Here is a 27,884-nt window from a genome sequence, read left to right on the forward strand (position 1 = left end):
TACCCTTTTTGTGGGGAAAAAAGCCAGTCAGCACTCCTAAAAGTCTTCACCTGAGTCAGAAGGTAAAAAAAAATAGGGCTTCCCTTCTTGTAAATCACCATTTTATGATTTTCCTGGTCCCTCAAGACTGGACGCCACTGAGGCAGCTCTCTGTCTCCTCTCTTTTCATGGCTCCTTTTATTGTCCCTGCCTTCCTCCTCATGCACAACCCCTCAGGGTCGGATCTCGGACCTCTACCCTCTTCTCACAGGGGCTCTGTACCTCAGTCTCTATCATCACATCATCAAGGAGCTGATATTGTTTTCAAGTGAAAGTCCAAAATTTACATGCAAGATCCATCCTCTGCCAGTGACCGGAGGAGGGAGGTCTATATAATTAACATACAGAGATTCTGAGTGTGAAGTTGTATGTGGAATGCTGTCCCAGGCATCGGGTTTAATGCTAGATAAAGGAGCATGAGGTGTAGTCAGGAAGAAAAAAGGATGGGAACTACTGAGTGTGGATATAGCCTAGTTCAGGTTTGAATCGGAAAGCTGTGGCTGCAGAGGGAAAGACCCTTTTCAATTCCCTGGAGGGTTTTGGTTATCATCTTGTGTTGATGCAGTGCTGTTTTGTGGCATGAACCTTAATGATTTGGAAGTTATAACTTTATCAGGATAAAATGATCCTTTCTACTCCAAGCTTTCTAAGTATTATTTAAGTACAAATTAAGTAACAGTAAATCTGTCCATCAATATTATAAAAGTCTCTGTGACAGAAACTGTCTTAACTCTTGATTCTTTCACATAACTTTAGTACTTTCTTGCCTTGAGTGTATTTTCTCCAATCTTATATTGAAAATTTGTGTTTGTCTCATGTCTTGAGGCTGTGGAGTTGTCCTGTTTTTCTTCATCATCTTACAAGCGTTCAAGTGATTTTAGTTGAAAGATGGGTTCATCCACAGTCTTATGGGGACTTAGAAGCATGTGTTTGTTGAGTGTGTGCCGGGTGGTATCTTGCAGCTTTTTGGGGTGGAAGAAACTTCCAAATCTGCTTCCTGTGGCAGGATAAGATGTAGCCTAGGTGACGGTCCACTTCTAAGTCCAGCTCAGGACCTGGCTTATAATAGACACCATATGACAGCCCAGGACAGTCTCCACGATCATGGCATAGATGGCAGGTTCAAGTAGATCCCTTGTTCTGATCTCTGGGTCTTCCCTTCTCCTTACAAATTTGGATTTTGCCAATCCACCAAGACTCAAAATACCTGTCTGTTCCTTTAGGTCATAATAAAACCTTGTTATCTGTGCTTTCAGAACTTTTCCTTTATTTCCTTTTTTTTTTTTTTTTTCCGCTGATCTCTTTTTTAAGGAAATTTTAAAGAGGTCGTATAAAACATTAAATCAGACCTGCTATGCTGAAACGGAGTGGAAGGGTAATGTAGAACCACATGTACTCCTGCTATGAACTGGATGTTTATGTCTCCCCTAAATTCGTATGTTGAAGCCCTCATACCCTGTGTGTTGGCATTTGGAGGTGGGGCCTCCTCAGAGAGGTAACTAGGTTTAGATAAGGTTCCAGATGTTCAGACTGGGCAAGTATAGTGGAAGAAGATGAAATGAGGTCTACAGTTAACAAAGAAATTTCAAGTTATAGAAGGAAACACTTCATAAATGACTTTGGAAGGGAGAGAAAGTCATCATCAGGGAGTTTGGCTTCAAAGGAGCCTGTGTCTGCGTTGTCAGCCAACTTGAAGACTGATGAACGTGTCCTGATGAGGAGCCAGATGCAGATCACTTACGGAAAGAACACCATCGCCTGTGACCGCTATATTAAAGAAGTCCCTGGGCACCTTTGACAGCCTGGCATTCATCCTGAAACCCCCAGTGAATTCAAAAGTATAGTCAATGATATTGGGACCAACAGACCAAAAGCTGGAAGGTGTTTCTGCAGCTTAGGGTCCCCCAGCTGAAGAAGGATGTGATTTGCAAGACATGTACGTCTTCGCTGGAGTCTCGTCCCCCGTGTCGTTGGTGCTGGCAGTGGCTCTGTCGCTGTGTGGCAAGTCATCATGTGTAGTGTCTGCTGTGGTCACAGCTTCGTGTCTCTTTTCTCTGCACAAGTGTCTAAAGCCTGCTGGGTGGCCTCCAGGAGGGGTTGGAGGGAGGGGTGTGCTTCCTGGGTTGAACTTAACTGTTTGTAGCTAACTGATCTTAGTAAACCTAGAGATACATGGGATTTTGTTTGTTTTTAAGATGAACATTTTGAAAAGCATGAGTAATTTATGTTGAGTGCTAAAGAATCTGCCTACCAGTACAGGAGACTTGGGTTCGATCCCTGGGTCAGGAAGATCCTCTGGAGGAGGAAATGGCAGCCCAGTCCAGTATTCTTGTCCAAATCCCATGGACAGAGGAAGCTGGCGGATGACAGTCCATGGGGGTCACAAAAGAGTTGGACAGTCACAGAAGAGTCAGACACAACTTAGTGACTAAACAAAAGGTAGAGCCTCCAAGTTGGGATTAGTGCTTTCCTTTCTTATAAGTGAAAAAAAAGGGAGAGACCAGAGTTCTGTCTCTGTGATATGAAGGGTACAGCAGGGAGGAGGCAGACCCGGAGGAAGGCATTCCTCAAGCACCTGGCATTCCCAGCCTCCAGAACTGGGAGAAATGAGCATTTGTTGTCTCTGCAACCCATTGTTGGCACTTTGTTGCAGTACCCTCAGCTAAGACCACTCTGCTCCCCATGCCTCTCCTGGCACCCCCACGTGGACCTTGCATGCGGAGCGTCCTGGGGTACAGTTTGGAAACCAGCACTCCATATGCAGCCCATCTACTCTCACCAGGCCGTGGCCTGATCCCCCTGACACCCTGTGTTGTGGTGAGGGGGGATTTGCAGCGAGGATGGTGGTTTCCTCTCTAGGCTTCTTTTCACCTGCCCAGGAAGACAGAGGTGCAGAAAGGCCCCTCGCCCTCAGGTGGGGTGGCTGGGGCTGGCCTGCTGGGAGGAGGCACTGGAAGACACGTGGTAAACAAAGGAGCTGCTTTTGTGCAGATGATTAAAAAACAGGAGAGAAATCATGAGCTTATCTGTTGTATAGTTTTCTGTTTGTGTCAGATGACTCATTGGTCTGTGTTTCTGACTATTTATGTTCGTATTTGGGAGTTTTCTGCAAGAAAATGTATTATCACTAATTGTGTGGGTAGTTGATCTGGGTTAGCAGGGAGGGACCACTTTCTAATGCATTTCCTACGAAATGGTATTAATTATAAACAATTGCCTTTGACAAAGATAAAAACAAGGTTGGTCTTGGTGTTTGCAAAGCAAGCTGTGTTACATTAAAAATTTTTATTTAATAATCAGTCATCCATAATGGATGGAGTCATTGCTGAATTAATTTGAAATAATTTATTTGAAAAGTACTCCTATTCCCAAGTGTTTTATGAAACCACCAATTAAGGTAAACCTATAACCTAAAGTAAGTGTTCCAGTCATCAGAAACCCAGGTTGCTGGGTCCCACCCCCCCCCCCCAGTTTGTGATCCAGTAGGTCTAAGGTGGGACCGAGAATCTGCAGTTCTAACAAGTCAACAAGTGAGGTGATACTGATGCTGCTGGTCTGCAGACCTCACTGTGAGAACTACTCCTGTGGACTGAACCCATAGCCTGGGTTCTGCTGACAGTGACCCCACATGCTGGTGTGGGCAGTGGGATCAGGGAGACATCTCCTCCTGGACACCCACAGTGAGGTCCAAGCAGTGTGGGCTTGACCAGCAGCTCTCATCTTGGAGGGTCAACCATGTGAGTGGTGAATGTTGGGTGGTCCTGCTGCTGCTGCTGCTAAATTGCTTCAGTCGTGTCCAACTCTGTGCGATCCCATAGATGGCAGCCCACCAGGCTCCCCTGTCCCTGGGATTCTCCAGGCAAGAACACTGGAGTGGGTTGCCATTTCCTTCTCCAATGCGTGAAAGTGAAAAGTGAAAGTGAAGTCGCTCAGTCGTGCCCGACTCTTAGTGACCCCATGGACTGTAGTCTACCAGGCTCCTCCATTCATGGGATTTTCCAGGCAAGAGTACTGGAGTGGGTTGCCATTGCCTTCTCCTGGGTGGTCCTATCCCTTTTTAAAAATCCATGTGGACAAACTCTTAAGGGCTCAGGTAGCAGCTGGGGCAAATCCCCACGTGGTAAATGTTCACGGGCTAGTTGTTTTCTCACCTCTGCTCTGGAGCTTCGGTCAGGATGGCAGTCCTACTTATTTAGCACAGGAGATCCTTCACTGTTTGACCAGACTCATTTCTTACAATCTGTATGCCCTCCTTCTAGACCCCAACTCGCACTAACTTTCCCAGAGTGACATGGAACTGCTCAAAACTCCCCAGGAATTCATCGCGATGTGTCATTTTAATTTCTTCCCTTTGCAGGGAGTGGCATTCCTGGTCACCTGCAGGATTTAGTGCCTGGCCATCCCCTCCACCACTGCCCTTGCCCCACCCCAATGGAAGGGGCAGCCTAGGGGCACCTCTCCTAGAGGTGGGTCTTCCATCACAGCCCTCTGCGCCTTGGCCACCCCTGTGGGCTCTTGTCCTGCCACTTGACATACTGACCTGTCATGGTGGCCTCCTCAGCTGTCTCCTTGGGGACAGCAGTTGGTTCATTTCATTGTTGTTCTCAGAATGAACTAAATGCATGATTGGTCCCTGGATGATTAACACTGCAATTTGTAATGTTCATATTTTATATAAAAAGTTTCATCTACATAAATGTCAGATGTCTCCATTTAGATAGCTACATGTAAAGTTTATATAAAGTTTTAAAAATAGTTTTTCTTAAAATTGAAAATAAAACTGCTGAAAAGAGCTGAGCCCCAGTCACCTGGGCCTGGAACTGTGCGCTGCCTGGAGCTCTCGGTGTTCCTTCCTCCTCCTCTGCCTGTTCTCCCTTGTCCCCTCCACCTAGACCGTCCTTCCTGACTTCTCTCCCTCCTGCTTCACATTTCCCAAGATGCTGCAGGCTGCTGTGACCTCCTACTCCTGTGAGCTGCTCTTGCATGACTGTCAGCCGCACCCCCCCCACCGCCCCCCACCACCGCCCCCCCCCCACCCCCCCCGCCCCAGCATACCATTCTCAGAATCTTAGCAGCTCTGCTGACGTTTGCTGAGGGAGCATAAAGGACCTGGGAGGCTTGGGAGTGACCGGAGGAGTCTTCTCAGGGGGCATGACCTCAGCTGAGCTCTGGAGGAGGAGGAAGGGAGTCAGCCACACAAAGAAAGGCCAGAAAGGCCATGCAGCCATCCTGAGAGTGGCCAGGCCTCTCCAGTGCTTGCTCCTCTCATGACCATGGGTTCCGGACACAGCCCTGGAGACCTGGGACCATGCTGTTATTTTCTTCATAGAGTATGTGTCTCTCTTCCCCAGTATCCTTCAGTCAGCCAGTCGTCTTTTTTATCCCCAGCCCCAGTCTGATTGTGGAAAAGTCTAAACAACACAAAGATTTTCCCAGCTTTAGATTAAAATGATAAAATAATGATCACAGTGATGTGCAGTTCAGCATGTACCCCTGGCCCAGTACTGCTGTCAGTGCTCTCAAGGGATTGTCACATATTCCCTGCCTTAGAGCTGTCGGAGGCAGATGCTGTTGTACGCTGTGGACGAGGAAGCTGAGGCATGGAGCGGTCAAGGGACTGCTTTCTGGGTTGGTCAGGGGCAGCACACGTGTAATCAGGGCCTTGTTTCCCTCTCTGTTCATTCCTTTCACCCCAAGGCACTGGGATGAGCCAGCCCAGCTCCACCAGCATGTCAGCTCTGTGTCTCAGACCTTTGTCACCGAGGCCTATCGGGCGGCTGGGAGGGTGAGATATATGGGTACTCATGAAGCATGCTGCCTGGCGCAGAGTAAGTGCTGGGGGTGAATTGTTGGAGCCTCACTTTCCCCATTGGAAAAGGAGGGGACTTGAGCTAAGTCATCCTCTAGTGTCCCTTTCAGCCCCACATTCCTGTGCTCCTGCAAGTGCTGAGGATTCCCTCAGGGCAGGGCAGGGAAGGCAGGTGAGCAGGAGCGTCCCCTGGGGGGCAGGCCTGGTCCGGACGCACCCCCCCACCAACACACCCCCCACAAAGGCCTTTGGTGGTGGTGTGCTTTTCCACCTTACTGTGTCTCATAAAACTGCAGGAACCACAATTTGAAATTCAAGGTTATGTAAATGGTAACAGGAGAGATGAAACTATGACGAAGATGAACATTTCATATTCCCACTGAGACTGAGTATTTGTTCCTCTTCATAGTTTTGTTGGGGCTTCCCTGATAGCTCAGTTGGTAAAGAATCCGCCTGCAATGCAGGAGACCCCGAGTTGATTCCTGGGTTGGGAAGATCTGCTGGAGAAGGGATAGGCTACCCACTCCAGTATTCTTGGGCTTCCCTTGTGGCTCAGTTGGTAAAGAATCCGCCTGCAATGCGGGAAACCTGGGTTTGATCCCTGGGTTTTGTTGTCTTTAATCAAGAAATGGGAGTCCTGACGACCTTCGATCCCTCCAAAAAGCATATTATCATCTCCCTTGCAGATGCAAAAATAAATGCCATTCTTTGAAAGGATAATTTATCCAGGGCGCTAAATAAAAATTCACATGTTTGCAGCATTTTTTTGGTTCTTTTCAAGCTTCTGTAGGCCTTGACTTTCCCAGGCACTTCCTCCCGCTACGGGGGGGCAGTGCTTCACCCTGAGCTCTCACAGCTCAGCCCCAGAGGGAGGCCCCCCAGGCTCCCCAGGAGTGCCTGCGTGCACCTTCACTCCCTCAGTCATCTTCTGCCTCTGCCCGGCTCTCCTCCCTGGACTTGCATCACCCTGTGCCTTCTTGCTTCTCCATGAGCTGTCGTCACAGCCCCTCACCAGACTGAGTCCAAAAGTCATCTTCACAGACCCTTGGAAACTCAACCCCACATGCCTACTTTGGGAAGTCACAGGGACAGAGATATGTAGGGCTCTTGCATTTGTTTCCAGTTTCTGCATTTCTTGGCTGCTTAAAAAAAATTGTGTGTTTGCCTCCCTATTCCATCCCTCACTCCACTGCACCCCATCTCAGGCAGAGGTAGGCTCCCTGTTCTGTCTTTAGAGCTTACTCCCTTCCCCACCCCAGCACTTCTCCACATTGTTTCATAATAGCCCTTCATTTGTCAGAGCTGCTAAGCTCTGCATACCCTGATGGCTGGGGTATCCTTCCAGGGCTGAAGAATGCATAAATGACATAAATTTTTTAAGAAATTGTAAGAGCCCCAATCCTTCCATCATTCCCACTAATTAATACATAAATAAACCAGTCAGGCTGTCGATAACCTGGGCACGACCATTCTTCTGTTTGTATGTGCACCGTCTGGTCATTAGCAGAATGGCTCAGTGCATAATGCTCACCTGCATTTCTTGTTGTTCTGCTCTTATAGGAAATGGCTCTTCTTATTTCCACACATCTGAGTATTACTTGTCCTTAAAGCACAACCACCAGTTCCAGCAACCTGATGTTATTAAGAACGACAGCTGATATTTTATCGAATGCTTCCTTTGTGCCAGGCTTCCCTGTCCACACACTTGCATATTCAGGAGGTGTTAGTCCCTGAGTCGTGTCCGACTCTTTGCAACCCCATGGACTGTAGTCCGCCAGGCTCCTCTGTCCATGGAATTCTCCAGCCAAGAATACTGGAGTGGGTTGTCATTTCCTTCTCCAGGGGTTCTTCCCTGACCCACAGAGCAAACCCAGGTCTCTTGCATTGCAGTCAGATTCTTTACCATCTGAGCCACCGGGGAAGCATCTACGTTGAATGCTCATGCTAATCCTCTGAGAGGCACTCTGGTGCAAATTTTGCATGTGAGGGTGCAAGTGTCAAGTGTTCAGACCACCTGTTTGAGGTTAAGTAGCTAGGTTAGTGGTGGAGCTGGGATTTGACCCCAGACATCTGGCTCCAGGGCCCAAGGCCTTGACTTGATGCACAGGAGAAATTCATTTTCTTTGCTAAACTTCTTGTACCCTTTGTATTTCTTAGCAGTCGTGTACTTCTCTCAGTCATCCTTGACATTTGAGGGACTGTATCATAGGGCTTCTGGATTTCTAGTAGCAGGTGTCAAAAACTTAAAAATACTGGTTTTTAAAAAATGAATGTTTCTTAAAAATGCTTTTTTCTTGTACTCAAGTTGCTTCAGTCATGTCTGACTCTTTGCAACCCCATGGGCCGGAGCCCGCCAAGCTCCTCTGTCACTGGGATTCTCCAGGCAAGAATACTGGAGTGGGTTGCCATGCCTTCCTCCAGGGCACGTACTTTCTAGGATAGAATACTGGAGTGGATTGCCATGCCTTCCTCCAGGGCATCTTCCCAACTCAGGGATCAAACTGCATCTCCTGCATTGCAGGCAAGTTCTTTACCACTGAGCCACCTCATATAATGCAACTGTAGAAAAATAGCAAGTTTGTTTTTATTTTAATTATTTTCCATAAAGCATCCAAAGAAGTCAGGGTAGGGTGCAGAGAGATGAATTCATTTGTTGGTGACTTTCCTGTGTGTGTCTGCTGTTTTCCCAGGCATGGAGTACAGCAGGGACCGCCGATATCTCTGCTCCCCTGACATCTGTGTTCTGTTGTGGGAGGGGTGAGGTTTGCGCTTTGTAAACAGTTTGACAGCATTCATTCAAGGACCGCCTGTTTCTTTCTTAAATCTACACATTCCTTTTGTTTTTTCTAAGAAATTTTCTTCAGCTTTTGGTACAACAGATGTTGCAGGTGTTAATCCCTGTTGTTGTTAACTTTTCTCCAAAGATTAAATGTTCAGTTTTAATTCTTGTTTCCAAGGTCTGTGGGACATAGTTAAAACAGAGGTTTGAGAGTAACTGGAATTTTAAACATTTTCTTTCTCTTTTGGCATGGGAAATCAGGATTTTTCAAAAGGGATGGAGATAGTTATATAATGCTCTATCGTGGGATAAGAATTAAAAGCAGAATATTGGTGAGTACTGTCTCTTAGAAGGTCTGTCTCTTCATTTTCTTCTGGCAGCTCCTCTTTCTTACAGGGGTACTTAACGCATCATTTAATGTCATGTCTTTAAAAGGAGGAGAATTGCAGTTCAAACTTGAAATCAGTGTCTTGTTAAACTGCAAGAAAGGAGCCCTCCTTGTATTCTGGACTTCACAGAGCCGGAGGCTGGACAGGTGTGAGGCCAGGCACACACGTTCCTTTTCCTCCATAATGTTCTTCCCCACACGTGTGTGTGCAGAGAGGATGTGGCAGCACAGAGCAGCTGAAGAACAAATTGGCATCAACAGTATTGACACACCGGCATAGATCATGTTTATGACTCTACTGAGAAGGTTATGCCAGTGATTTAGGTAGAGGCAGCTGTCTCTTAGGGGCCCTAAATTATGGCTGATTTAACAATTCTTAGAACCCATTGAAGGCTATTGTTGCTGAGCGTCTACATAATTTAAGCCCTCGCCATCCTGTCCTTATAGGAGATGTCAGAATAGTACAAACCAGCCCCAGACTGACCTGTTCCTGCAGCCCTGTGGCTGTGTGGCTTTGCAGGCTTTAGGAAGACGTCTGTCGGTGCCTGTGGTCTCCGCAGTTAGGTTGATCAGAGGTGAATGCCATTTCTCACATTTTGCCCTGAGGGGCTGGAACCCAGAAGGTGTGCCTGTTTGCAGAGGTTTACAGAGAGGGACTGACCAAGCTGGCCTGGGGGTGGGGCGGCCAGCTCTGCCTCTCTGCACTAAGCCACCCTCTTCCACCTGAGCCTCTGGGTGGCTGCCCCTCAGCAAGAACATAAGTCGAGGACAGAAGCAAGGTCCCCACATTGTACTGGAGAATATTAGAAACATCAAAGCCTCTCTCAGACCACCAAGCACATCATATCCTGGGTACATATAAAGGACTCAACAAATTCTGGTGTCAACAGCTTAGGAACTATGCAAGTTAACTCATGCATATGTTTATTATTAGAGCAAGGTCCTAATAATAAAAGCAAGCCAGCAGTTGTCCAACATTTTCATGTTGTTATCCTCACCCTGCCATTCCAGTCAACCCCTGCATACATGGGTGTACTCCTCACGCAGCTGCGCCCCAGCCACGCATGCACACACCTGAGTGATCACCAAATATAGCCTTGTCCCAGATCTGGATCTTTTTCCATTGATGAGATTAGCCAGGTCCCATTTATAATAAACAAATGTTTGACTATCCCCTTTTTGTAAATTACTAGTAGCTAGGTTACTGTTAATATGAACAAAAGATAGTATATTTTTAAAAACTGTTAGAGATTAGAACACCAGTAATTGTTATCACATAAAATAAACTTGGTGAAGGGGGTATTTTACCCCTTCCCAGGGTTTAGGAGCGACTAAGTGATGGGTATTTTATTCTGATTCAGGTTCTCACTGGAGGTGATTTTGTCCTCCCTTGTCCCCAGTGGGCATTTAGTGTTGTCTGGGTGTTTTTGATTGTTAGTGCTGGCATGAGTGGATATTACTATCCTCTAGTAAGTAGTGCCCAGGGATGCTTGTAAACATTCTGTAATGCACAGAACAGTCCTCTGTGACAAAGAATTAGCCCAAAGTGTCAGTGGTCCTGCCGGTGAGACACCCTGCTGTAAATCGTTAGGTTTATTTGCTGAACTGTATAGCGGATTAGCCTTTATTTAGTTAGATCACACTAGTGCTCATAATCCATTGTGTTCTGCACTGGGCCTTGGTACCCTGACCAGGATTGGGATGAGCTCCAACCACGTGTGAAAGCCTGAGTTCAGGCAGCTGATGGCAACACGGACTATGTTCTATGGGCCATAGAACAGCCAAAGAAAAGGAAGAACTGACATGATAATAAGTACCTAGGGTCACAGGAGGGGGTGAACAGTAAAAATGTGGTGTGGAGCCCAGTTTTCCAAGTGTGTTTTGAGACCACCGGTGGTGGCATCCCCTGGGAGCTTGATGGAAATGCAGACTCTCAGGCTCCCCTCAGACTGACTGAGTCGAAATCTGCATTTCTGCAGGATACCCATGTGTGTCTGAAAGTTAGGCACTGGGTAAGCATTTTTTACTTGGAGGAAAATATATCTCCATTCATACTGTGGCTCTGACTCTTAGCAGAGGTGTGACCTTGGCCACGTTATAAAACCTCACTGCACCTTATTTATTTTGCCTGTAGAAAGGGGATACCATCACCTACCTCTTAAAGTGGTCGTGACAATCAAACAGGCTTATCTGTGCCAAGGACTCATCACATGGTAAAAGCTCAACGAACTGAGCTGTGATAAATAAAAAGAAAAAGAAGGCTAAAGTAGAGAACCCTTTTGTTGTTCAGTTGCTCAGTTGTGTCCAACTCTCTGCGACCCCATGGACTGCAGCACACCAGGCTTCCCTGTCCTTGACCATCTCCCAGAGTTTGCTCAAGCTCATGTCCATTGAGTCAGTAATGTCATTCAACCAGCTTGTCTTCTGTCATCCCCTTCTCCTCCTGCCTTCAATCTTTCCTAGCATCAGGGTCTTTTCTAGTGAGATGGCTCTTTGCATCAGGTGGCCAAAGCTTATCAGAGCTTAAGCATCAGTCCTTCCAATGAATATTCAGGACTGATTGCCTTTAGAATTGACTGGTTTGATCTCCTTGCCGTCCATGGTACTTTTCAAGAGTTTTCTCCAAAACCACAGTTCAAAAGCATCAGTTCTTTGGCGTTCAACTTTCTTTATAGTCCAACTCTCATATCCATAACACGACTACTGGACTAGATGGACCTTTGTCGGCAAAGTAATGCCTCTGCTTTTTACAGAGAACCCTAGGGAGGCAATTTATGTCTTAACCTCACAGTCATCATCACCAGACAGTGCTTGGACTCTGCAAATCTGATTTCTTTGAATAGGAAAATAGCAGAACCTGGAGTGTCATAAGCTTCTGTAGACTGTGGTTCCTGTCGGCAGCCTAGTTGGCAAAGAGTAGGTGGGTCTGGGGACCGAATAGCCAGAATTCCTAGACACGTTCCATCAGCCCAGCTTGAGGCACACTGCCCTGTTCATTCTCCCACAATTTGAAAGTTAACATAGTAGGAATCTTTAGGACACTGAAAAGGAGAAAGGCTGTGGCAGACAGGAAGGATGCGGTTTGAGGAAGGAGACCACGAGAGTTGAGTCCTCATCTTACTGGTAGAGTTTAAGGATGGGACTTCAGGTTCAGTACACTGAATGCTCAGGTGACAGGGCGGTCCCTGGTTTTTTTCTATATACACGTAAAGGTTGTCTGAAATTCGGCCCTACCCACCGCTCCTGCGCCTGCCGCATCACCCCTGACAGCTCACAAGAATTACTTTTTGGAAACAAGAATCTTTTATGAACCAGAGGAAGGGTAAATACTTCCAGTATGAGATAAAGCAGAACTTGAATCATAACTGCAGGGTCCAGCAGAGTGTCAGCAGCCAAGATGGTGAAAGAAGAGAACAAAGAACAGAAAAAGAGAAGGGCTCAAGGGGAAGATTTCGTGCTGCAGAATAAGATTAATAATACTGACTACAGTTCCTTTTGAAAAGGAGATTAATTTAGACTGTATTATGTTCAGTCATGAGTGCCCCTCTTAAGTATACAGGTTGTGAGAGGGGAGTTGTCTTCTAAGTGTTTTGCAAGAGAACATTTTTTCAACCTTTGATTTAAATCAGAACAGGTTTGCAGTATTTTCTTTAATTTTTTGTTATAAAAATGTTTATTATTATAAATTTTAGAAAACTTTCAGGAAATACAAAGATGAATGGCAATCACACCAAACCCAGAACCTGCCAATCTCTTACTCAGCTATTATTTATCAAGCACCTGTTGGTTGCCAGGGACTGCATGGTGCTGGACAGACCCTCATGGACAAGAAGGCAAAGTTCTAACCTTCTCTGAGCTTACAGTTGAGGGACTAAATTTTGATGTGTTTCCTGCTAGTATTTTTTGTGTGCCCTTAATATGTGGTAGCCAACAATAGGAGGTAGCATTCCCTATATTCCTGTGTGTTGGACCCTGTTTTAGGTGGTTTGTATGTATGTGTTGACTCAGTCCCTGTAACACCATTATGAGGGAGGGGCTATTATTCCCACTTGAAAGATTGGGAAATGGAGGCTCAAAGAGGTTAAGAAACTTGCTAAAGATCACAAAATCTACACATGCAGGGTGTTGATTAAAACCATTAAAAGCCAGGCATCCTGACTCCAGAGCCTGACCTATTAATCACTGAAATGTCTGCCTCTCATAATATTTACAAAATTGAGACCATACAATATAGATAGTTTTGATTCCTGCTTTTAAATTGACCATTACACTGAGCATCCTGTAACGTTCCTAAATGGTCTATTATTTCTTACCTCCAAAAAAGTACAATTTTAGTTCATTTGTTTAATAGGCTCACAACGAAATAAGTGTAAATAAAAATGTGATAAGTACTCTTAATGGCTTATTATTATTTTTTCAATCCAACATTTTTAAGAGGAGTTAAGGTGAACAACTTATATTAGGAAATTAAGCATTTTGTGGCTTATGCATGATTTCACAGCAGGAAAACAAACCCAGCTTTAGATAAAAGGCAATGGTGATGACCGTTCTGTAAATTAGATATAACATGGAATAGTGTTAGAGCCATTGGATGGAAGAGAGTGTGTTGTCTGGTGGGTGGTTGTGAGGCTCAGGTTGCATGCACAGGCTTTTCACTGCATGTGTTAAGAATGCACTGAGTCAGATGAGGTCCGCTTGTAGGGGAACTTAATGCAGCTCTTCATCACTACTTTCATGGTGAGCCACTGGGATGTTCTCTGTGTGTCTATAAGGTATTGGTTACAGTAACACTGCACCAGCAACATCATGTCTGCAGTTGGGAAAGGTACAAATTCTTGATCTGTAAAGAGATTTCAGCTAAGAAATAGAAATTTGAAAATTGATGTCATAAGAGACATTTGAATTGTAAAAGTGGTAATCACTCAGTCATGTCTGACTCTTTGCAACCCCATGAACTGTAGCCCTCCAGGCTCCTCTCCCCATGGGATTTTCCAGGCAAGAATACTGGAGTGGGTTGCCATTCCTGTTTCCAGAGGATCTTCCCGACCCAGGGGTCGAGCCTGGGTCTTCTTCATTGCAGGCAGATTCTTTACCAGTTGAGCCACCAGGGAAGCCCCTTGTAGGGGTATCTATAGAAAGCATGAACTTACTGTTTCACCCTGGACAAATTACCTGGCTTCTCTGAGCCATAGCTTTCTCTTCAGGCTGATACTTGCCTTCTGGAGTTGGCATCAGGATGAAAGAAGTCTGTCCATATGAAACACCTGACATGGTGCCCAGTGCTTGGTAGAGGAACTATTAATGGTCATTGTTACTATTGGCAATTAAAGATGAAAAGTTTTAATCTTCTTTTAAAGCACCTAGCCTTATAATACAGTGGTCAGGAATGTACATGAAAGCCAGACTGCTTGGGTTCCAACCCTGGCTCTAACTGCTTCCTAGCTGTGTGGCCTTGGGCAAGGCACGTAACTGCCTGTGCTTCCATTTGTTTCTCTTTAGAACTGAACAGTTACCATACCTGCATCTTAGGGTGGTTGAGAGGTAAATGAATTACATACATAAAACCTGCAGAACAATTTGGATCAGAGTGAACACTATATGAAAGTTTGCTGTGGTTATCAATCACATAGTCATTAATTCAGAAAAAGGTAAAATATTATACCTTACAAAGTAGGTGTCTTTGAAGATTTCCCCAGATGCTGTGACTTCTTACTATTTGATGTAGCAGTATAACTTGTTAGATGTTTGTGGCTCAGGTGTAGTTTTTCAATTCATAGTAAAACTTGAATTTTAAATTTAGTAATGTCATTGTTAATATCTGAATGAGCAGAATTTTCTGATTAGGGACTATGTTTAAATATAATTTTTTATTGAAAAATGGCCATTCTGGATGTGGTATATGTATACAATGGAATACCTCTCAGTCATAAAAAAGGATGAATTTTTGTCATTTGCTGCAACAAGGGATGGGCTTGGAGGGTATTATGCTAAGTGAAATAAATCAGAGAAAGATGAAAACTGTATGATTTCCTTTGTGTGTATAATCCAAAAAATACAATAAACTAATAAATATAATAAAAAAAGACTCACAGAGAACAAACTTAGTGGTTCAGGGGGAGGTGGGATGAAGGGGAGGAGGATAAGGGGTCCAAACTAATATGTATAAAATAAACTACAAGAATATATTGTACCACACAGGGAATATAGCCAGTACTTTGTATGAACTATAAATGGAGTATAACCTCTAAAAACTGTGAATCACTATATTATACACCTGTAACGTGTACGTGCTCAGTTGTGTCCGACTCTGCAGTCCCGTGAACTGTAGCCTGCCAAACTCCTCTGTCCTTGGGATTTCCCAGGCAAGAATACTGGAGTGGGTTGCCATGCTGTGATCCCAGGGGATCTCCTCGACCCAGGGATCGAAGCTGCGTCTCTTGCACTGGCAGGCGGATTCTTTACCACTGTACCACCTGGGAAGCCAACGTATAATACTGTACAGCAACTGTACTTCACTTAAAAAAAATAAATAAAAAGGAAGAAAAGGAAAAAATAAAACTGACCATCCTGAAATGTCCTTTTGCCTCCTCAGATTACTCAGAGTTGGGAGAGCTTCCCCCACGATCTCCACTAGAACCAGTTTGTGAAGATGGACCCTTTGGCCCGGTCCCAGAGGAAAAGAAAAGAACATCTCATGAACTTCGGGAGCTGTGGCAAAAGGCCATTCTACAACAGATATTGCTGCTCAGGATGGAGAAAGAAAACCAAAAACTGCAAGGTTGGTTTTCTTTTTTTAACACTAAACTGGCCTGATGGTGGTTTAATTGGTCCTGACTCTAAAGTGAGACACATCAGACATAGAGGTGTTATTAAAAAAAAAAGCAAGGTACTCCAACATACATAAATGTACATATTAAATGCCTATTTTACTTTTTTAAAGTAAAGTTAATACCTTTTACTTTCGGGAGATTTAATGATAATTGCACCCATTGTATTAAGTTGAATCTTCTGAGAGGCATCCTTCAAATGTCAGCTTTAACTCTCTGAAAAAGTGTCTTTTGTTTTCTCTCTCTTTGTCCCTGCTTTGTCTTCTGCTGTAGTCTTTGCCTGGGTATTAGGTGTGAACAGATCCTACATAAATCATTACAGTTCATAACCTCACTCTGTACTTTTTTAGTGAGTTGCAGGTAACCTGAAAAACAGAGATCTAGACTTCAGGTTAGCTGAGTTCTACCTGTATTGATATTCAGGTTTTATATAGACTAACTCACTTAATCCTGGTGACAACTCCAGAAGTTAGGTAGTAGCCTGAAGAGAAAACTGAGGCTCAGAACAGCTCTAGGGTTATGTTAGTGCCAAATTGAGACATGAAGTCTGAAGTTTAGATTTTGTTCATTTCCTGATTCCAATAGTCATTTGAATCAATAAGTATTATTTTCAAAGTAGCTGAGAAGCTATGTTTTATGTACCCTGGTAGTATAATGGAAAGAACATGGGTCTTGGAGTACAGAGAGCTCCCTGAATGTAAAATAAGGAGGATTTTGGTTGAGAAATCTGAACATACTCTTTAAAAGAGAGGGTTGTACATGCTGACCCTGTCCAGAGCAGTTTGGGAGTTACTTCCTGTTTCATTGAACTTGCTCCTTGACTGCAGATCTTCATCTTTTATTGTAACGTTTTTATAGAACTCAAAGTTAAGACAGCAAATCTGATGAATAAGGTTCATTGTCCAAATGAGTATATCATCTTTGACCAAAAGCAAGGAGTCAAATACAAAGTAATAAGACCTTTTGATAAGAATAGTTGAATGGTTGGAATGGTCTATTCATGGGTGCCGTGGCCTCTCCAGTACCCAGTATTGAAGCTGAGAAAGACAGCTCGTCCCATGAGGCTACTGTGGAAAGAGATTCCATGGTGAGGGGATTTTATAGCAGCGAATGCTAAGTTTTCTCCCAACTCTGTTTTTCTATCATTTTGTTGCATGTTCTTGAAAGTAATTCTAAAAGCAGATGTCTAAAAGAGATTTGATAGTGATGGTATCACTGAGTGTTCCATCAACTAAATGACAGCTTTGGAGCAGAGCACTTAGAGTCATTGGATGTTGGTTGGGACTTTTGTTAAAAAGCTGAAAGGCAATTATATTCATCACGTAGCCCATAAACCTTGACACGTATCCTATCCAGTCTTCTTGCAGATGGCAGCTGCAGGAACTCAGAACGTAGTTATAAAATGTAAAGGATACTGGCTGGCTTCTTGGGAATGTGGGGAGGAATCATGACTGTGGTTGATGATACAGGATCAGATTGCCACAGAGGCAGAGTTTTTGTGAAGCTGTGCAAGTGATGACCAGGCCAGCTAGAATGGGTGGGGAAGGGTTCCCTGAGGTACCAGAACACCTTGCCAGGTGTTGCATTGAGTCAGTAGCCCTTGCCGGCATCCTCATTTGCTGCTTCCTTATTTTACCCAGCAGAGTTCTATCCTGTGTGGTCTCATATTGTTACTGTTTGAGTCTATTTCTTTCCTTAGCTCTATGAAGTCCAACATACTTTAGTGGTGAAAGCATAATAAACTTCCTAAATATCATTTAGGAAGCGTTGTGTCAGTGTGTACAGTACCTGTATTGCTGAGGAAAATAATCACCAATAAGAGCCTGATCATGAATCATCTAAAAACATTTAGTAGGTTTTCTTGGGGTGACAGGGGTGCAGAACCTTATTATTAAATGCAAAAGCAAGATTTGACAAAAACCAGCCAGAAATTCACTAGAATCATTCTATTCTATTTTTTTTTTTTTTTTTTGTAGCTGGGAGAGACTTGCAGTTGATTAAGGGTTCAGGCTGAATTGCATGCTCTTTGGGAAAGAAATTAGAGGAACATATACAAGGAGTTTTTCCCCATGGTTAAGGCTTTTTATTGGCTTCGGAATGCATGGATCAAATATTTATTACTATTCTTGGAGCATTACATCCAAGAAAGAATCAAACCCTGTTGTCTGAACCTACTTCACTTACTTGTTGACCATTGGAGGCTGAATTGTGCTTTCCTCAAAGTTAAACAGCTGATTTTCAGTGGTGTTGGGACTGAAATGCAAGGCCTCTCTCATGGGCCCACAGTCCTCTGCAGCACCCTTTGCAAGGCCATCTCCCCCAGTTATGCATGATGGAGCAGCCTGATGCTGGACAGTAGGGTGACTCACCACAACTGTGGGTTTTGGTCAGCACTATATTGCTTTTGGAATGAGCCATATACTTAATGTTGCAGATACTTGTTGTTCAGTTGCTAAGTCCTTTCTGACACTTTGTGAGCCCATGAGCTGCGGCACGCCAGGCTTCCCTGTCCTTTACTCTCTCCCTGAGTTTGCGCAAACTCATGTCCTTTGAGTCAGTGATGCCATCCAACCATCCCATCCTCTGTCATCCCTGTCTCCTTCTGCCCTCAGTCCTTCCCAGCATCAGGGTCTTTTCCACCGAGTCAGCTCTTCACATCAGATGGCCGAAGTATTGGAGCTTCAGCGTCAGTCCTTCCAGTGATTATTCAGGGTTGCTTTGCATTAGGATTGACTGGTTTGATCTCCTTGCAGTCCAAGGGACTCTCAAGAGTCTTCTCCAACACCACAGTTTGAAAACATCAATCCATCAGTGCTCAGCCTTCTTTATGGTCCAACTCTTACATCCATACATGACTGCTGGAAAAACCATAGCTTTGACTGTATGGACCTTTGTCAGCAAAGTGATGTCTTTGCTTTTTAATACACTGTCTAGGTTTGTTACAGCTATTCCTCCAAGGGGCAAGCGTCTTTTAATTTTGTGGCTGCAGTCACTGTCTGCATTGATTTTGGAGCCCAAGAAAATGAAATCTAACTCCACATTTTCCCCATGTATTTGCCATGAAGTGATAGGACTGGATACCATGTTCTTAGTTTTTTTGAATGTTGAGTTTTAAGCCAACTTTTTCATTATCCTCTTTCACCTTTATCAAGACGTTCTTTAGTTCTTCTTCACTTTCTGCTCTTGAAGTGGTATCATCTGCATGTCTGAAGTTATTGATATTTCTCCCTGCAATCTTGATTCCAGCTTGTGCTTCATCCAGTCCAGCATTTCTCATGATGTACTCTTCATGGAAGTTAAATTGGCAGGGTGACAGTATACAGCCTTGACATACTCCTGTCCCAATTTGGAACCAGTCTGTTGTTCCATGTCCAGTGCTAACTGTTGCTCTTGTTCTGCTTACAGGTTTCTCAGGAGGCAGGTAATGTGGTCTCATATTCCAATCTCATTAAGAATATTCCACAGTTTGTTCTTTTGTCCTTTCCACTCTGTAATCCACACAGTCAAAGGTTTTAGCATAGTCAGTGAAGTAGAAGATGTTTTTTGGAATTCCCTTGCTTTCTCTATGATCCAGCAGATGCTGGCAATTTGATCTCTTGTTTCTCTGTCTTTTCTAAATCCAGCTTGTACATCTGGAAGTTCTCACTTCACATACTGTTGAAGCCTAGCTTGAAGGATTTTGAACATCCTCTTGCTAGCGTGTGAAATGAGTGCAATTGTACAGTAGTTTGAACATTCTTTGGCATTGCCTTTCTTTGGGATTGGGAAGAAAACTGACCTTTTCCAGTCCTGTGGCCACTGTTGAGTTTTCTAAATTTGCTGGCATAATGAGTTCAGCACTTTAACAGCACCATCCTTTAGGATTTGAAGTAACTCAGCTGGAATTCCATCACCTCCACTAGCTTTAGCTTTGTTTGTAGTAATGCTTCCTAATGCCCAGGTGACTTCATTCCAGGATGTCTGACTCTGCACATCATCGTGGTTATCTGTATAATGGTAACACAATGAAGTTTGAGTTTTAATTGAATTATAATTGAAGATATTTTTTTTAAGTTTTTTTTTTCCTGGTTAAACAAATACTACGTTTGTTATAAAAGAATTAGATAGTGTAGTTTTTCTAAAATCTCTACAAGTTTCAGCCTCCCAGCCCCTTAGCCTTCCTTCCCTTCCTAAGCTTTCAAGAGATGGCAGCAGTCAGAGGAGTATCTTATCTGTGAAGTTCAGTTCAGTTCAGTTCAGTCGCTCAGTCATGTCCGACTCTTTGTGACCCCATGGACTGCAGCACACCAGGCTTCCCTGTCCATTATCAACTCCTGGAGCTTACTCAAATTCATGTCCATTGAGTCGGTGGTGCCATCCAACCATCTCATCCTTTGTCATGCCCTTCTTCTCCCACCTTCATTCTTTCCCAGCATCAGGGTCTTTTCAGATGAGTCAGTTCTTCACATCAGGTGGCCAAAGTACTGGAGTTTCAGCTTCAGCATCAGTCCTTCCAATGAATAGTCAGGACTGATTTCCTTTAGAATGGACTGGTTGGATGTCCTTGCTGTCCAAGGGACTCTCAAGAGTCTTCTCCCACACCACAGTTCAAAAGCATCAATTCTTCAGCGCTCAGGTTTCTTTGTAGTCCAACTCTCACATCCATATATGACTATTGGAAAAACCATAGGTTTGATTAGATGGACCTTTGTTAGCAAAGTAATGTCTCTGCTTTTTAATGTGCTGTCTAAAATGGTCATAACTTTTCTTCTAAGGAGCAAGTATCTTTTAATTTCATGGCTGCTGTCACCATCTGCATTGATTTTGGAGCCCCCCAAAATAAAGTCTCTCACTGTTTCCATTGTTTCCCTATCTATTTGCCATGAAGTGATGGGACCAGATGCCATGATCTTAGTTTTCTGAATGTTGGTGAAGGCCAGGGAAGCCTGGCATTGCTGTAGTCCATGCAGTCGCAAAGAGTCAGACACAACCGAGAGACTGAACAATTTAAGTGTATTTCATCTCACTTAATCTTTACAGGAGCAACTCAACGAAATAGCGGTAATTCCTATTTAAAAAATAATTCAGGGTGCAAAAATCCTGTACCCAGCACATCCTACTCTGCTGCCCTGGACAAAGTAATGAACCTGCTCAACCTCGGTCTTCTCCAGAATTAAGATTTGGGCTAGGGAGTGTGTGTTTATGGGGTCAGGGGAGAGCAGACTTATTCGAGGTGCACACTGACTTTCAGTGTTTCTGGGACTAAGAAGAACTCTTTGCCAATAAACTAAAGAACTGAGATGAAATGGACAAACTTATTGAAAGATGCAATTTATCAAAATTGAAATAAGAAAAAAAAAAGTCTGAATGGCCCTATATCTGTTAAAGAGATAAAATTTGTATTAAAAATCTTTCACACAAAGAAAACTCTAGGTCCAAACAGCTCCACTGGATTCTATCAAATATTTAAGGCTCCTAATTGATACATCCCTAGAAAACAATGTATCATTCATCACAGCAGGTTCTGCAGTGTGTTGGAGAACAGTAGAGAAAGGCGGGGGGCTTAGGCCCACTATGCTTTCTGCTTGGGCCTTGGGTGTTGAGCCCAGTCTGCTCATTCAAAAAAAAAACCCTGCCTCAGATTCATGTTGATGTATGGCAGAAACTAACATAAAATTGTAAAGCAATTATCTGTCAATTAATAAATAAAAATGTTGTTTTAAATATTATTGAAGAAACATTAAAAAACCTACCTCAGAGTGTTAACATTAAATGTTACTAAATGTAAAGTACTGAAGACATACAGTATTTGTTTATTATTGTCATAAAGAAGACAAGTTCAGCAGCTCTGCAGAAGCCTGTATACTGGCCCCTGCTTAGCTATGTCTCCTACCTGCTTTCCCACTAAACTCCCAGTCCAGATGGGGGATGTGCTGTGGAATGGGTGGGGGACTGACAGCATTACCCCTGTAGTCTGAATAGGAATTCGTGGTTTGGTGGGAGTAAGGCTGTCAGCTTTAGTCCTTCTTAGAATGCTCAGTTACGTTTCTTTTCTTCTATTGATCCCCCATCTCCAGTTTGGTGATTCAGGTAGAATTCTTCCTAATGGACCTGTAAGCTGAAAAAGGTAGGAAGTAGTAACTGTCTTCATATATTTGAGAAGATGCCATGTGAAAAAGGTAGATTTATTCTGTTCAGCCCCAGGCAGCAGAAACATGAGCAAGGGTAGACATTATCAATACTTAAAGGAGGTTTGGCTCCAAGTAAGAAAGAACTGGCTTCAGCAATATGTGAACCATGAACTTCCAGATGTTCAAGCTGGTTTTAGAAAAGGCAGAGGAACCAGAGATCAAATTGCCAACATCCGCTGGATCATCGAAAAAGCAAGAGAGTTCCAGAAAAATATCTATTTCTGCTTTATTGACTATGCCAAAGCCTTTGACTGTGTGGATCACAATAAACTGTGGAAAAGTCTGAAAGAGATGGGAATACCAGACCACCTGACCTGCCTCTTGAGAAACCTATATGCTGGTCAGGAAACAACGGTTAAAACTGGACATGGAACGACAGACTAGTTCCAAATAGGAAAAGGAGTACGGCAAGGCTGTATATTGTCACCCTGCTTATTTAACTTGTATACAGAGTGCATCATGAGAAACGCTGGGCTGGAAGAAGCATAAGCTGGAATCAAGATTGTCAGGAGAAATATCAATAAGCTCAGATATGCAGATGACACCACCCTTATGGCAGAAAGTGAAGAGGAACTAAAGCCTCTTGATGAAAGTGAAAGAGGAGAGTGAAAAAGTTGGCTTAAAGCTTAACATTCAGAAAATGAAGATCATGGCATCTGGTCCCATCACTTCATGGGAAATAGATGGGGAAACAGTGGAAACAGTGTCAGACTTTATTTTTTGGGGCTCCAAAATCACTGCAGATGGTGACTGCAGCCATGAAATTAAAAGACGCTTACTCCTTGGAAGGAAGGTTATGACCAACCTAGATAGCATATTCAAAAGCAGAGACATTACTTTGCAAACAAAGGTCTGTCTAGTCAAGGCTATGGTTTTTCCACTGGTCATGTATGGGTGTGAGAGTTGGACTGTGAAGAAAGCTGAGCGCCAAAGAATTGATGCTTTTGAACTGTGGTGTTGGAGAAGACTCTTGAAGAGTCCCCTGGACTGCAAGGAGATCCAACCAGTCCATTCTGAAGGAGATCAGCCCTGGGTGTTCTTTGGAAGGAATGATGCTAAAGCTGAAACTCCAGTACTTTGGCCACCTCATGCAAAGAGTTGACTCATTGGATAAGACTCTGATGCCGGGAGGGATTGGGGGCAGGAGGAGAAGGGGACGACAGAGGATGAGATGGCTGGATGGCATCATTGAATCAATGGATGTGAGTCTGAGTGAACTCCAGGAGTTGGTGATGGACAGGGAGGCCTGGCGTGCTGCAATTCATGGGGTTGCAAAGAGTCGGACACAACTGAACGACTGAACTGAACTGAAGAAGGAACTCTCCTCTGAGAGCCTCTCCTAGTTTAGGTGAAGTTTTGTTGAGATCTAATCCTGCCAGGCACTAGGAATTCTAACACACAGTTCTTGCCTTTGACATGTTTATAGTTAATAGGGTAGCTATGGAGATGGATAGGATTGGATAAGTATAGTATATTTTAGCAGTAGAACCAACAAAATCCATCGGGGATGAAGGAATAAGAGGAATCAGGGATGCCTCCTGGGTATATAGCTTTTTCCTTGATAAGAAAGCTGGGGTGGGGGGCAGAAGCGGACCGGTCTTCACCTTGGACCTGTTAAGCTGGCTGCAGGCATCTCAGTGGTGGTGATAAGCAGGCAGCCTTGCTGTGAGACAGGAGACATGTAGCTATAACTCACTAACGTGCTCTTAAATTGTCTGTTCTAGCCTCTGAGAATGATTTGCTGAACAAGCGCCTAAAGCTTGATTATGAAGAAATCACTCCCTGTCTTAAAGAAGTGACTACAGTGTGGGAAAAGATACTTAGCACTCCAGGAAGATCAAAAATTAAGTTTGACATGGAAAAAATGCACTCGGCTGTTGGCCAAGGTAAGCCTAACTGGGAATCAGTCCAGTTGGCCTCACCCCTCATTGATGACTGGGGAGAAGTATGGAATAAAAAAAATTTTTTAGGTTCAATTTCAGTGGCCATCTCTCTCCTATTTATCATATCTTTACCTGATCTATTTCCAGATGTCTTCATCACAATTTCTCTTAAATTACCATTTCTCTACTTTACGATTTCTCTTAAATTAATTAAGGAAACAGGAAGAAGAAAAATGTACACCTAAGGGCACAGTTGCCTACAAGCTGTATAGTGATGTGATGATACAGAGTTAAATAGTAAACTGACAACGAGTTGTGTACCTTCTGTCTGGGTGCTCTCCGCAGGTCACAGTGTCCAGCCCAGACTTCAGGCAGGGAGACTTGGGTTGGGATTGCGCTTCTACCAGTTACTTTGCAGAGTGATCTTAGGCAAATGGCTTAACCTCTCTGAGCCTCACTTTACACATGTGTGAGATGTGGGTGACGACAGTGGCTGTTGTGAGGAGCCACTGCAGTTGTGTGTTCTGCTGAAAGGCTGTGGAGTGTGGGGAGCCTGTGTTTTCCATGTGATCTGCTGACTGGGTGCTGGTCTGAACAGTTGCTTATCCAAGGTAAGTGCAGAACTTGAGACTCGGCATCTAGAAACTTCCCCCATGATTTGACAGTGATCCTAGTGGAAAAAAGTGGTCTTGTATATTTTGTCAGTCTTATTTTTTTCCCATTGCTAATTCACTGTATTTTATCAAAGTATCAGTCTGTAAGGATTGGAACATTTAAAAAGAAAAAACTGGTCCTTCATTGGAACATTTCAAAAGAAAAAACTGGAGGTAGCTTGACTTCCATTTTAGAGCTTAGAATCAATAGATTCTTCTTCAATGATTGTTAGTATTCAAGTAACACAAAACTATTTATTTTAAAATGTGTGTTAATATCTGTGGGCAAGATGGGAAGTTTCCTGAGTCTAACCTAGTTCTAGTGCTCCTGAAGTCTTGGCAGTCTGGGCGTGAATAACCAGGTGGTTAGAATAAGGGTGGTAAATTTTATCTTCTGGCTGCGTCAGCAATTCAGTAAACCAAGTTGCACATGCATTATTTATCTCTGCGAGTAAATGGAGCAAAGCAGCTTTTCTACTATGGTCTCTCTATTAGGTATTATCTAACCTTTATCTGAGTTTTGACAGCTTAAGTTTTAGTAATAGTATATGAGTTACCACTAGTTATAACTTTCCCCTTTATATGGTTAAGGAGACTTGGACCTAGAGATGTTGAGTTATGGGCCCAGGACCACAGAGTAGGTTGCATCCCAGGCTGCTAGAGTTCTCTCCACCATTGATGCTACCCAAGGTTGAACTAGGCCTCGGCCGTGCTGTCGTGGATGCTGAGGACTCGGGTCCTGTATCGGCCACAGTGGCCTGTGGCAGTTGTCCTAATCTTTCTGGCCTCTGGCTTCCAGAATGAGAGGTGTGGACCCCACAGAGGATCTCACAGCTTTCTTCTAGGTCTTATATTCTTTGTGCAGCAATGGTTGCTGGAGGCTTACCATTGCACCAGCTAGCCCCAGATCGCCATTTTGAAAAAAGAAACCAGAGAAAAGAATGAGTCCAGTCTTTCCCTTTGCACTGTTGACTAGATGAAAGTCTTCAGGTGGCTTTACTTTTGCGTAGGTAAATTGCACGGTTCTGTGACAGCAGTCCAAATGTTTGAGCCTCTTAGGAGCCTGGCACCTGGACATATAGTGGTTTTCATCATGCATTTACAAGAGGAACCAAATAGAAGTACTCTAGGTACTTGGTCAGGAAGAGCCCCTGGAGAAGGGCATGGCAACCCACTCCAGTATTCTTGCCTGGAAAATTCCATGGACAGAGGAACCGGGTGTGCTACAGTCCATGGGGTTGCAAAGAGTCAGACACGACTGAACTCAGCACAGTATCCAGAACCTACATGATGAAGCTGACGATAGAGGATTGGACAGTTTATACTGAGGTGAGCTGCCACATCACTTTCTGTGCCAGGAATATTGTATCACTAATTGTAAAAGGATTATTACTATTCCTTTTACTAATTGTAAAAGGAAGTTGTTATTTGTCAGTTGTTCAGCTGGTTTCAACATATGAGATCTAACACCTCCAAACAGATAACCACAGTCCATCTCCTAACTCAGAGTTATTATAAAAAGAGATCAAATCAGAACTTCACCTTGAATCTTTGAGGTAGAGGCCAAGTCACTTACAAACCCTTGAAATAAAAACATGCCTTGTGTGGGTAACAAGGCCTTTCTTCTTGATGATCTAAAGACCCCTAAGTGGCAGAAGTAGAGAGATTTATAAATGTCCCAAGTTAAAGTTGGATCAGGATGGTGGGATTTTAGGGTGTCAACTTGGTATGAGGAAGAATTATAGGGAATTTTAAATAATTCAAGGTTTACTTTGGGTTTAAATGATTTCTCCAAAGGTGGCAAGGTAGAGTTTTAGAACCTGGACCACAGTTTTCTAGGAGTGGCATTGCAGAGGCCAAGAGGCTTCCTGAGCAGCTGGCGATGTGAGATAGGTGCAGTCCCTGCTTACTTTTGCCCCAGCACTGCCACGTGTAGAAACCCATTCTAGAAATTAATCAGTAAACATATACGGCAGTGGGAAGAGTGTTGACTGTGGCATCATTTAATGACCGAAAAACCCAACCACATGGCCACACCCACATCATATTCCTTGAAAATAGCACAGTAGATTTGTATTAACTGATGTAAAAGATGTCTGAGGTCAGTTGAGTGAGAAAGGACAGCACGGCCTCATGTGCTGCTCTGTGTCTCCGTCACTGTACGTGGCGTGTTTGCAGACGCCCAAGTTACAGCGAGGATGGCCATGTATCTGGGTTGCCCAGCATGCTCTTGCTTTTCCACCTGTCCAAGTACAGTAATTGATAGCCTTCCTCCCCTTCACTGTCAGAAGCTTCCTGCTTTGGGTGGTGAATTGTGTGTTACCTCTAGTAAGGGGTGGTTTTTCACTTTCTTCTTTATATCTCTTTATTTTCAGAAGATTGTCCCCCCCCCCCCCCCATATAAGTAATGAGCAGTAAAGGCAGTAAAACTGTAAAAGTATTTAATACGGAGGGAGGGAGGCCTCTTGCCTGTAGGCCTGGTCCACTGCCGGGGTTCTCTCTGGGGTCAGGAGTGGAGGCAAAACCGAGCCTCCTCGGTTTTGGGGCAGAGTGTTGAAGATCATTCTTACCAAAAACATTGGCACCAGTTTGCATGACCCTTCGTTTCTAAATCATACAATGTGAGCTTTCCTTAAACTCCAGAGTCTGTGGCACTGTCAGTGACAGCCAATGCTTGTTTCCTCCCCCAAATAAAAGTTTGATAAGATAATGGGAATGATTTAGTACTAAGGGGAAATTGGTCCTCTCATAACTTGGCATATTTCCCAGTTTGACAGGAATGTTTTGTTGAAAGCCCCACTATTAATCATTTAACATGCTGACTATTTTTTCAGCCTACATTTACTTCTAATATGGTCTGAAATATGAGGTTTGTATGTGTCTATACTCACCTTTCCCCTTGAGAAACATCTGAGCAGGAATAGTAGGGAGAAAAGAAATAGAATAATATAAAAAGCCAGGTAACAGAATACATTAGTTTTCTGTTGCCGCCATAACACTTGATAACAAAATTCGTGGCTAAAACAACAGAAAGTCTTCTCTCATGTTGGAAGCCAGATGTCTGAAGCCGGCGTGGGCAGGCCGTGCCCGGCCTCTTCAGGCTCCTGGTGGCCGTCAGCACTGCTTGTCTGTGGCCACAACGCTTTGTCTCTGCCTCCATGGATGTGGCACCTCCTCCTCTTGTCTTCTAAAGATATTGTCATTGGATATAGGGACCACCTGGGTAATGATCACCCAGGATGATCTCATTTCAAGGTCTTTGCCTAACTTAATTATATCTGCAAAGACCCTTTTCCCGAATAAGGTAACACTCAGAGCTTCTGGTGATCAGGATGT

General features: G+C 43.8%; 1 protein-coding gene across 12 annotated transcripts in view; it reads left to right on the forward strand.

Moving 5' to 3' along the window:
- TBC1D1 (TBC1 domain family member 1) overlaps positions 1–27,884 on the forward strand; it is a 226,405-nt gene that overhangs the window by 161,426 nt on the left and 37,095 nt on the right. For all 12 annotated transcript variants that reach the window (XM_005207835.5, XM_059887349.1, XM_005207838.5 and 9 more), the window contains 2 exons: positions 15,608–15,793; positions 23,737–23,898. In XM_005207835.5, the coding sequence (XP_005207892.1) occupies positions 15,608–15,793; positions 23,737–23,898 (348 nt within the window). The remainder of the gene's footprint in view (positions 1–15,607; positions 15,794–23,736; positions 23,899–27,884) is intronic.

Source organism: Bos taurus, chromosome 6, assembly GCF_002263795.3.
Source record: "Bos taurus isolate L1 Dominette 01449 registration number 42190680 breed Hereford chromosome 6, ARS-UCD2.0, whole genome shotgun sequence".
Lineage (NCBI taxonomy): Eukaryota > Metazoa > Chordata > Mammalia > Artiodactyla > Bovidae > Bos > Bos taurus.